At 32.5% G+C, this 12515-nt stretch overlaps 1 protein-coding gene across 1 annotated transcript; it reads left to right on the top strand.

Moving 5' to 3' along the window:
• The first annotated feature begins 2435 nt into the window (after positions 1-2435).
• Positions 2436-7231, top strand: LOC132739631 (uncharacterized). The gene is made up of 3 exons (XM_060727382.1): positions 2436-2967; positions 5358-5469; positions 6237-7231. Exons 1-3 carry the CDS (start codon positions 2697-2699, stop codon positions 6481-6483), a joined length of 630 nt encoding a protein of 209 aa, XP_060583365.1. The 5' UTR covers positions 2436-2696; the 3' UTR covers positions 6484-7231.
• The last annotated feature ends 5284 nt before the right edge of the window (positions 7232-12515 follow it).

The raw sequence follows: 12515 nt of genomic DNA on the forward strand, positions 1-12515 counted from the left end.
TTATCCTTTTTTGCCAAAAACATTATATAGCAGTCAAAACCTCGATATTTTTGGTTTATAAAAGAAAACAAGTAAAACAAAGTGGGAATTTCATAAAAAATAACTATGAGAATTAAAAAAAATTATAAAACTACTTTTTAAACAAAAAATTTTAACATGAATTTTACATCTTCCAAAAAATTTAACTAATTTTTTGCGAATTTAACGGTAAAGGGAAAAATTGTGGACGTTTAACGTTAAAATTTCGCATTTTTAAGGGGAAATTTTTTGCGTATTTTGGGCGGTTTCGCATTTTGCGCAAAGGTGCGAATTTTGGCAAGCGACATTTGGGCGTTGCGACATTTAACGGCGCCACAAAAATTCACTATTGGGCGGGTTCACTTGGGAAAAGATTCATGTTGGACGAGTTTTATAATGGGAACAATTAAAGTGGAACAAGATTCACTGGTGGGAACAAGATTCATTTGGTGGGAACAAGCTTCACTGGTGGGAACAAGGTTCACTAGTGGGACGAGTTTTCACTAGTGGAACAAGATTCACTAGTGGGGATGAGCTTAACAGGTGGAAACAAGATTATTACCTAGTTTGAACGAGCTTCACTGGTGGGAAACAAAGATTCACTTTGTGGGAACAAGTTTCGACTGTTTGGGAACAGATTCACTGGTGGGAACAAGCTTCACTGGTGTGGACAAGATTCACTGGTGGGAACAAAATTCACTAGTTGGGACAAGCCTTCACTGATGGGAAACAGATTTACTAGTTGGGAACAAAGTTTCAACTGGTGGGAACAAAAATTCACTAGTTTGGACGAGCTTCACACGTGGGGGAACAAGATTTCACTGGGTGGTACGAGACTGTCCATTGGATGGGGACGTGCTTCACAAAATACATTCTTGTCAAAAAAAATTCTTTTTGTGGTAAGTTCCTAATCTTACAACCCTGTTTATTTTTACTTTTAAAGGAACTCCACAGGAGGATCCGATAGCCTTAAATAATGAAATTTTGGAATTTTTTTTCCTTAAACCAAAACTGCCGGGTACATTTAAATTTGAAACGGAAGCAATAGAATGAAATATACATAACACAGCAATTAAATTATAATCGATTTTTATGCGATTTTTGGCTCCGATTTGAAGTCGAAAGCGCATTTAACCGCTTTTCATTTACTGGGCCAATTTGCACATTTCTGGAAAACGGAGAGAGCGAATGATCTGAGATTTTGTACATGAGTTATTGGTCCAGACATCTAGTTATACAAAAATATGGAAAAAATATTTTCGGTCCCTTCACGTCAACAAACCTCAGTGGAGTCCCTTTAATATACCTTTTTCACCAACTTGCTAGCATAAAAGCTTATATAGTTTATCACATATATGTTGAAAGAATGCATTGGATCGGGTATTTGCGACAAATATTTTGTTACTCATTCAACGGAAACTGACTTACATATACCTACATACAATGCATTTATTTTAGATATTGTCTTTAAAAAAAGCATTGAAAATTGTGTATAGATACACCAAAACAAAATAGCTCAATAACTTCGTGGTAATAACATTTTACTTACAAAACTCAATTGAGAATTATTAATTTTTACAGCCTGTCGCACTCAGCAAAACACGTCAGAAATGCGTTTGGTAACCTTATAAGCCCCACAACAATTCTGTGTAGTACCTGCAAGTATGGTCTGATTAGTAACTGTTATTTTAAATCCCTTTAAAGGGGACTATTTATACTCGTTAAATATAATCTCAAATTGGGCGGACAAAAAAAAACCAACGGTTCAAATATCAAATATTGTATGTATAAACATAGTAATATGTGTCAATAGCACTTTTTAAATGCTATCAAAGGTGTTATCATTGAAAAATTAAATATTGACGATGCATGAACAACACAGTCCTTTATTTCTAATCAATTAATTAATCGCGGTATTTCGGATTTCCATTAATAAACAATGCGATATTTTCATTTTCTGAAAACAAGTATTGTTGAAGTTCCGAAATTGTATAGCAATTATTTAATCAAAGGGATACAACTGCTGCATCCGATACGATTTTCACCTATATGAGGATATACGGAAGCTTTAGATAACAGGGGATGATAGAATGCGCTACACACGTCAATTGTTGTACAACCCAATATTACGACCTTGAAATATCGTAAATCAATCACTTAAGGAAGTTAAGGCAGAACTTTTGTCTTGCATGATTTTCGGAAAACGACCATAGTTTTAGTATACACCTTACGTATATTATTAAAGGGTGTATTATTAAAACGTACTTGTGACAATAATTATTGTATAGATCAGTGTCATCTATGATAAGATCTAGAGCGTTTTTCGAAAACGTACGCAAACAATTACAAAAAAAAAGAAAAAAAAAAGAATGTAATTTTATTTACTCGATCTGTAAAAACTAAATATAAATTTAAGGCTTCGGTGGTTTTCTTTTCGAAAAACGGATCATAAAAATATTATGATATGTTTTCATGTTTGAAATATTCTATTTTTATTCATGATGAATAGACATAAATGTTGAAACATTGTTTGATCATATATTTTTGAAAATCAAGTTATTCGGTTTACTTCAGCATGCACGTTCTTTTTATAGTTAAGAGAATTTTATAGATCTAATAGAAAGTCGTGTGTTTTATAAATTAACTAAACAAATTTAAAAAATAAATAAAATAAAAACATGTTAAATGGGAATCTTGGAAGTGACATTTTACGGATATATATTTGTGGCCCACACAGCACGGGTAAAACGACGTTATTAAACGATCTCAGACCACATTTAGGCGATGTAACGGTCGTGGAAGAGGTCGCACGTGGTATAATTAAAAATCATGGTTGGTCACGTGACGATTTCATACCAGACAAACACCCAGATGTATTTCGTCAGCTGAATGAGGAAATTTTAGAAGCACAGATTGCTAACGATATAAAGTATTCAAGTTCAGGTGAAGGTAAACTATTTCTTTATATTTTTTGGCGTTTATTGATAGGGAAAGCAAGAATCTGGTTCACAACAAAGTTCAAGATGCTCGATTGTCTACTTGAGTTCTCCTCAAGCAGAAGTTTTGTGACTATCCCTTCCAATATGTTTTATTTTTTCGAAAAATAAAATATTCAAAGAAAAGAGCAGAGACAATTTCATGCACGCAGGAGATACCTATACTGCTTTATCTTTTTTTTATTTTATTGTTTATTTTATATTATTTTATTTCATGCTTTCCAGTGTTTTATTTTAATATATCAGATGATTATATTCTGATAAACCACTATTGAAATCTATAAAATATAATTTTCACTGTAGCCGGACTATATCTGAATGCGGATGAAAAGATAATCATAACTAAATGGAATAACAGGCAGAAATAAATGCTGTCATGGGTAAATTTTGCTTCTTTAGGAAAAGAAAGGCGATGTCACCATACATCATCTTAAAAATGTAACAAAATTAGAGAAATTTAACAGAACTATATTTTGTTTTACATGTAAGATTGAAATATATTTCATTCGTGAACACCAGCTATTATATTTTCACTCGTGGCTACGCCACTCGTGAAAATATTGCATCTGGTGTTCACTCAGTGAAATTATATTTCAATCTTACATGCAAAACAAACAAATATTCTCTATATAATTATTTTTTGTAGTTCTGTTACAATTTTCGAAATATTACTCATTGGCCAAATACCGGTAGTTGAGACATCTTTTGCATTTGGGCAATTAGCACAGTAGCCAAACAAATTTTACGCAAGAGGTTTTTATTGTATGTCCGACGGTCGGCGAAATACTACTTTCGTTAACATTTTTTCACTTTTCTCATAAAAACTTATTTCACATTCAGTGCTATTTTTTCAGGTTATAAGCTTAATATATCTTTAAATATCGTCTTGAATATTCTAATACTCCATTATTACAGCATTATAAAACACATGTTTGCCCATTCTATAGAAAGAACAACATATTCATTCCTGAGGCTTAATGTGCCTTTAATGAATAAAATAAAGAAAAGAAATTTTATGATGTTATAATAAACTACATGTACACTAATGGGTAAGTCTGGTTACCCGTGTGGAAAAAAAGATAAAATAGGCGATAAAAGGAAAATGATTGGTTTTCATATATATTTAATATAATCTGATCAACAAGATCCAAATGACTTGTCAAGCGTTGCAAAAAATACATGAAACATCGCCATATACATGTATTCTTGGCTATCTTCTGTACTTTATATGCTTACATGCGTCAAATATATAAATTATTTCGTTACATTCTTATTGGAAGACAAAATGGACCAAGTGTAACTATTTGCCCGATCACAGTGATAAATGGTCACTTCGTGTGTGATACATCGACTTCGGGTATGCCGTTGTGCACAGAAAGGCGATTTGAACTAATAAACGACAATTATTCTCGTGGCCATGATAATTCAGTTATAGTATTACGATGAATATTATTTATATCTGCCTGAAGTCGAGGGGAGTGGTCCTATATGGTTGGCAGGGACCACGAGAAATTCGAGCCCCTATTACGCCATGACGGCTTGTAGGGCAGACCCTTTTCATAGCACCACTTTTGTCTCAGGTTACTATTTGAAAGACCCTGCTTATACCCATTTAATTCAGTATTAAACTTATTCTCATCCTCTTTTTATCACATATCTGTGCCGTTTTGCGACTCTACAATCCTCTATATCACAAACCTTTTAAGATATCATTAACATATGTTGCGCAAAAGCAATATCAAACAGTATGTATTTATATATACGTAGGACAAAAAACATTATTTTGTTTACCGATAAAAGAAGTGAAGAGGCAATTTCTGGGCTAAATCGAACTAACAATTTCAGGGCTTCGTAATATTGTATTTAAAGTCACAGAATGTGTCAGAAATTAATAAATTTGCATTTCTTTATAAAAAAAAAGAGAGAAGCCAACATGAGTTTTAAAACATTTAAATAATGGTTTTAGGGTATGTTAGATGCTTACTTAAGAAAGTAGCAGATAGATAGATACTTTTATTTCCTCCAGAATTGAAGAGCATGGACGTATTTTTTTATATTTTTTTTTGATCATGATAGTAGCAAAATGTAAACAATGTAGTATGTTTACTTCCAAATAAAATACTATATTACAATAATTGTACTAATTGCCAGAAAAGAACATAAGCAAAAAGAAAAGGTTCATGTAATTGGCCAATAAGTATTTTTTTGGAAACTACTGTCATAAAGGACACCAAAAATAAATGCTTTTTAGAAATATAAATAAAACTATGTTCGAGACTTTTAATGAGGCATATTATAATACAGTAATAAGTACCATTAAAGCAGATGTTTTTATATTTTCAGATTTTATATGTGACAGAGCTCTAGATCCAATTATTTATTGCGGTTATTATGTAAGTGAACAGGCCAAAGAAGCGATGTATAAACTGCACGGAATACATGAATGGCTTGATAGGTATGACATTTTAACCATTACCTTGTAACCATTACTCTGCTGGAACCGAAAGTGCCAGCCTGTGCCAGGCTAGCCTGCACGTCCGTGAAGTCTCGATTTACACTGTTGGCGGCTCATTTTAGTTGGGACGAAGTCCAACTATTGTTTGAACACCTTTAATATTCAAATGGACTGTTCCAAATGCAAGGCAAACAATCATGTAAGGAAGCCATCCAGCTGGCTTACGGAAGGTCGGTGGTTCTACCCAGGTGCCCGCTCGTGCCTGAAATAATGCCCAGAGGTGCACCTGGGGTCTTCCTCCACCAATAAAGCTGGAAAAAAAATCGACGAAAAAATCTCGGCGGGACGCTCTAGGATGGCCCGACTTGAGTCTACGGTCGCCCATAGGGGCTTTCCGGCGGCGACCTTAAATAAACGCATACAAAAAAAAAGGGCAAACAAAGACCACTTTTCATCATCAAACAACTATGCCTACCAGGTGGCTTGTTCATTTTACTGTTCAAAACGTTTGTGAAATGTAATTTATTTCTTTTCATGTTTTAATAATGCATAACAATTTACCAGTACAATATGACAGATAATATTATGTGATGTTGTTTTCTTTTCATTACACGAACATCAACATGGTACGTACAGGGTTGAATTTTCTTTTCAAACAAATACATTTTACAAATTTATAAAACTTTATTACACTTACAAGTATATATATGTTTGTTCATTAGCTACATAGCATTACATTAGACTGTATTATTATTTTACCACATCAGGATGCGGAGATCATTTGTTATACTGGTATCACCGCACCCAGAATGCATCACTGACGACAATGTTCGACTTCCGTCACCAATAGAGGAACTGAGAGAGTTCCATGCCAAGTTCAAACAAGAGCTGCATAAAAATAATATAAAATACTTGGAACTTACACAGCTTGACCGACAAGAAAGAGTTAACATCGTTATCAAAGAACTCAACAAATTTAGACAAAGAAAAGATGGACGCGATATAAAAGATTAATTTACATCCGGTGTCATAAACGATCATTAAGATTAAGGAACGCGGGTACACACATGAAACTGTTATTTATAGACCATGCCTTGACATGAAGGTGACCACTATGACGACGACGACGACGACGACGACAACAACAACAACAACAACACTCAAATGAACGGATCCGTTCGTGAAGTAAAATAATTTTGCCACTTTTGCCACTCCGTAAAAATTGGTATTGCACGGCCGTGACGTGACGTTACTTGCGTTATACAAACATAACGTTAAAGCGCGCTAATGTCGGCATTACTCTATATAGGCCTGTCAATGAAAAACATGATTGTTTAAATGAAAATCATTCTTTTTAAGTATGTGATAAATAGAATGTTATATATTCGTGTAGGTCTATGACTAAATTTATTGAACTCGTTGAATTAAATAATATTATGCCAGAGAGGCTCGCGTAATATTATTTAATTCAACTCGTTCAATAAATTCACTATTGAACCTACACTCATTCAATATCATCTATGTACGGCTACGTAATGTTTTTCAGATGATTAAACTATTAATGTACTAAATTGACAATCGACTTTGGACCATTCGTTTTTGTAATTATCTGCATCAAAAATGTAATTGTACTTTCACAGTTCAAAAGCATGTCACGTTTATCATACAACGTAATTATGTCATTTAAAAAACTAGTCAATTACGCAATGTTCCAAATATATTATTTCTTCTTTTTCCCCTTCAATTCAAATTGAAGAATCCGTTTGCGTCATTGGATTTCTGGAATGTGGGTATTCGAACGGTTTTAATTTCCCGTATTTTCGGCAATTTCCGACACATTTCGTTAATCGGCGAGGACTCGGATTGACAGGGTTAGCATCATCACGACTAGTTTAAACGATATTTAATTTGTATCATTTACATTGACAAAGTTAGCGATAACCTTATAACTCAATAAAAATTTATCTTTGCCTTGTCTTTTAATTTCTATCATACACACAATGTAAATATTGTCACAGATAACATTGTCCGTTATCATGAATGTATCACGCAATTTTATAATAATTAGATAAATGAAAAGTCCGGAATCATATAGCCATGTAAACATCGTGATGAAACCACCAGTGAATTCTTCTATATAGAACGTTTAACAATACGATATTTCCCTAAAAACGGAAGTTTCATTTCGTGCATGCGCATTCTGTGTACGGGAAAAAAGCAATAACGAAGGACTAGATTTTAAGGGGTTTTTTTTCAACAAAACTTCAGGGATATTTTTAAACAAAACATCATCGAAATGTCATTATGTTCCTTTTGCCGTGAATTTGTAAATTTTAAAATGAATTACGGCACATTTTTTCTGTTCACCTATGTATTATTGGTAGTGGAGAATTACCTGCATGGTTCTGAGACAACTTCCTGCCCTTTTAATATGTCTCATATCGCAATTGGTGTTCATAGGTTCGAACAGTCGTATACTATAAGTCGGTTCCGTCATACCTTATCTATAGATGACCTGAAATATCAAACCAATCAAAACAAAATGTGTCCGGTTAGCTCAATAGCTAGAGCGTTAAACTGTGAATCGGGCGACCCTGGTTCAAATCTCTGACGGTACAAATTAGCATAGATATTGCTTGTATATAAAATATTGCGTGGGAGTTATCAACAATAAAAGTACGCGTGGGGGTTACCCAAATAATTTTTCTTTTGTGTAATGGAATAGAAAATGACCTGTCAACTTTTAACATGCTTAATATTTACATTTTCAAATAAAGAAATTCTATGAACATTTTCTCTTTTCTAACACGACGTTGTTTAATCAAATTCATATAAAATACAAATATTGCGTGAATGTTACCCGAAAAATAATTGTCAACATAGAAAATTTCTGTTGAATTTTTGAGTGTCGGCGGCCAAAATACGACGTAAATCTGACGTCCAAAAACCGATGTCTATTAGACGTTATTTTTGACGTCGTACTAACGTCAGGTTCTGGTCGGTGTCCTGACGGTAGGTAAACAGTTAACAAAAAATAATCCTTATTCGCTGTTGTAATCATTTAAACTTTTTTTAAAATGTTATTTGGCTTACAAATGAAGTGTATATATATATATACAAGTGCCTTTCGAAGACAAAATGCACGGCGCTGCAACCTAATAAAACATATAGGTGGCGCTGTATATAGGCAAGTTACATAAGTTATTGTTATGAAAGCTATTTATAGCCACAGATCTGTGTACGAGTTCCATTCATTTAACGTTATAATATTATCATTTGTGGTACATTATATGTATCAAAATCACTAGTTTTTAATTTAATCATAGTGATAGAAAAAGGAAAGAAAACATAATTATAATTCGAATATACAGCCACGTGGATGGAAAATTCAAATTCGTAGGCGTTTCGTACGTTTTGGCTGTCAGTCAGGAATCGGGATGCATTGATAACGTGAATATTCCAGATTTTCTTGAACAAAAAGGTCAGTTCAATTTATTTAACTTTATTTCTTCTTTGTACTTGATAAATAATTGCATGATTGCAAGCATTCTTAAATTTGATTATCATTATTTGAACTGTTGAAGCAAAATGTCACTCAAATTCGCGATAGTTTGTTTGATAATGAATCGTTTGAAATTTGGCATGTTTTAACTCTGCTTGTGAAGCGTTTATAATGTGCCTATCAGTACTACCAAAGACAATGCTTAGTTTTCATATTTTAAACTGTGATGTTTTTGTCAGTTAAAATCTGAGAGTTGAGAATGAATTTACATTATCATGTATATGATTTCGAGCATTTCGGACCAAGACGTTTCGGTCCCAGACATTTCGGCATTTTCCCAATCGGCCCAATTTTTGATCACAATAAATCTTACCTTAATGTGTTTTACACCAGATTTTAATAATTATCATTCTAATAAATGAAAAGGAAATAAATGAAAGAGCGAATTGATTGATTATCTAATTATGTTTTTGTAATATATAATGAGGCTTCATTTTAATCATTATTTTTCCAATGTTCATAAATTTCTTTTTTTTTTCCAGTGAAAATGATATCACAAACGCTATTGGACATTAACATATTCTCCGGACAGACGAGGGGGTGGTGAGAGAAGGTCATATATCTAAAAGTATCACAACTCCAAATTCGTGCTAATTCTCGTGGATATTTAAAAGTATAACTTTGTGAAGTAATTAAAAGGAAGTAATTAATACGTCAGTGACAATTATCAAAAGGAGGTCAAAATATGAAAAATAGCACTAAATGTTTTAGTAATACTTTAGAATTATAGTTAAAATACTGAAAATCTGTCATTAATTGCTTGAAACATTATTACCCGAATCTTTTAATTTTTCTTAAAGTATAATATTTTCATTATTTTGTTTGATAAGGCAAACTTTGATAGAAATGTACATGCATTGTTTTGTTCTTTAATAAATTGTATACGTTTTCTTAGTTTCATTTATGTCATTGTTTTTGTAATACTTTTTTTTTGTTATTAACTTATTTCATGTTTTATTTTGTTTAATTTATAAAAAGTATTTAGCCTTGCAGAATTTACTAAAACTGTATGTATCAACTTTAAATTGCAACTTTTATTTTAAATAAAAAAAAAAACATAAAAACAAATTTTTCCTTTTACTTTTTTGTTATACATTTCATTGGAGGGAAAGTTACTTAATAGAATGAGTTACATTAAATTTGATCAAATCAGGATTGGCCAGAAAATATTTATTACATGGTAAAACAAGAAGGATTAGGGAAATGATCAGATTAAAGTCAGAAAATGGTCAGATTTAGGTCAGAAAAGGATTAAGATTTAGATCTGAAAATGGTCAGATTGAGGTCGGAAAATGATCAGATTTAGGTCGGAAGATGGTCAGATTGATGTTGGAAAATGGTAAGAAACTGGTTAGATAACGGCCAGATTTTGGTTGGAAAATGGTCAGATTTTGGTCAGAAAATGGTTACATAATGGTTAGATTCTGACGTCTACCTGACGTCAGATTATTACGTCAAAAAACTTTCAAATCCTACCGTTTTTTCGACCGTCATCCAACGTCAGAACCTGACTTAAATCTGACGTCAGTGTGACGTCTTGTGTTTGCTGGGTAAAATGTGTCAATAGCACTTCTGATGCTATCAAAGGTGTTATCATGAAATATTGACGATACATGAACAACACAGTCCTTTATTTCTAATCAATTAATTAATCGCTGTATTTCGGATTTCCATTAATAAACAATGCGATATTTTTATTTTCTGAAAACAAGTATTGGTGAAGTTCCGAAATTGTATATCAAAGGGATACAATGCTGCATCCGATACGATTTTCACCTATATGAGGATATACGGAAGCTTTAGATAACAGGGGATTTTTTATGTAGAAGATAATATTGGTTGATAGAATGCGCTTCACATGTCAATTGTTGAATGAATTGACGTACAACCCAATATTACGACCTTAAAATATCGTAAATCAATCACTAAAGGAAGTTAATAAGGCAGAACTTTTGTCTTGCATGATTTTCGGAAAACGACCATAGTTTTACGTATATTATTAAAGGGTGTATTATTAAAACCTACTTGTTACAATTGTATTGATTAGTGTCATCTATGATAAGATCTAGAGCGTTTTTCGAAAACGTACGCAAACAATTACAACAAAAAAAAAAGAAAAAAAAAAGAATATAATTTTATTTACTCGATCTGTAAAAACTAAATATAATTTAAGGCTTCGGTGGTTTTTCTTTTCGAAAAACGGATCATAAAAATATTAAGATATGTTTTCATGTTTGAAATATTCTATTTTTATCCATGATGAATATACATTATTTTGAAACATTGTTTGATCATATATTTTTGAAAATCAAGTTATTCGGTTTACTTCAGCATGCACGTTCTTTTATATTTAAGAGAATTTTATGATAGAAAGTCGTGTGTTTTTATAAATTAACTAAACAAATTTGAAAAATAATAAAATAAAAACATGTTAAATGGGAATCTTGGAAGTGACATTTTACGGATATATATTTGTGGCCCACACAGCACGGGTAAAACGACGTTATTAACGATCTCAGACCACATTTAGGCGATGTAACGGTCGTTGAAGAGGTCGCACGTGGTATAATTAAAAATCATGGTTGGTCACGTTGACGAATTTTCATACCAGGACAAACACCCAATGTATTTCGTCAGCTGAATGAGGGAAATTTTAGGTAAGCACAGATTGCTAACCGATATTTAAAGTATTTCAAGTTCAGGTGAAGGTAAACTATTTCTTTATATTTTTTTGGCGTTATTGAAGGTTTAAAGCAAGGAAATCTGGTTCATCTCTCAGACTTGTCAACAAAGTTTCAAGATGCCTCCGATTGTTTGATTGAGTTTCCTCAAAGCAGGTGGTGTCTTTTGACTATCCCTGCCATATGTTTTTTTTCGAAAAATAAAATATTCAAAGAAAAGAGCAGAGACAATTTTCATGCACGGCAGGAGGAAATTAACCTTATACTGCGTATAATTTTATTCTTTATTTTTATTTATTGTTTTTTTTTATTATATTATTATTTTTGTAATTCTGTTACCAATTTTTCGAAATTGGTTACTCAATGGCCAAATATCCGGCAGTTGAGACATCTGTGTTTTGCCTGTGGGGCAAATTAGCACAGTAGCCAAAATTTTGGTCAGTCTTTTTTTTGTAATATGACGGCCGGGTTTTAGAGGGCCCATCTAGCAATATCTTTGAAAAATTGGCCGATCTTGCAGTCGAAATATTGAGACTGTTAGTACAGATGTAATGATTTAGTATTTTGTATGGAAGTGAAATACTACTTTTATTAACATTTTGCTTCATCTTCTATACAACTTATTTCACATTCAGTGCTATTTTCTTCAGGTTATAAGCTTAATATATCTTTAAATATCGTCTTGAATATTCTAATACTCCATTATTACAGCATTATAAAACACATGTTTGCCCATTCTATAGAAAAAACAACATATTCATTTCCGAGGCTTAAAGTGCCTTTAATGAATAAAATAAAATAAA

Source organism: Ruditapes philippinarum, unplaced genomic scaffold (assembly GCF_026571515.1).
Source record: "Ruditapes philippinarum isolate M1 unplaced genomic scaffold, ASM2657151v2 ctg6575_1_1_1_1, whole genome shotgun sequence".
NCBI lineage: Eukaryota > Metazoa > Mollusca > Bivalvia > Venerida > Veneridae > Ruditapes > Ruditapes philippinarum.

Coding starts and splice junctions, on each gene's coding strand:
- LOC132739631 (XM_060727382.1), top strand. CDS start 2,697: ATGTTAAATGGGAATCTTGGAAGTGACATTTTACGGATATATATTTGT. Junction 2,968..5,357: donor GTATTCAAGTTCAGGTGAAG/GTAAACTATTTC, acceptor TTATATTTTCAG/ATTTTATATGTGACAGAGCT. Junction 5,470..6,236: donor ATACATGAATGGCTTGATAG/GTATGACATTTT, acceptor TTACCACATCAG/GATGCGGAGATCATTTGTTA.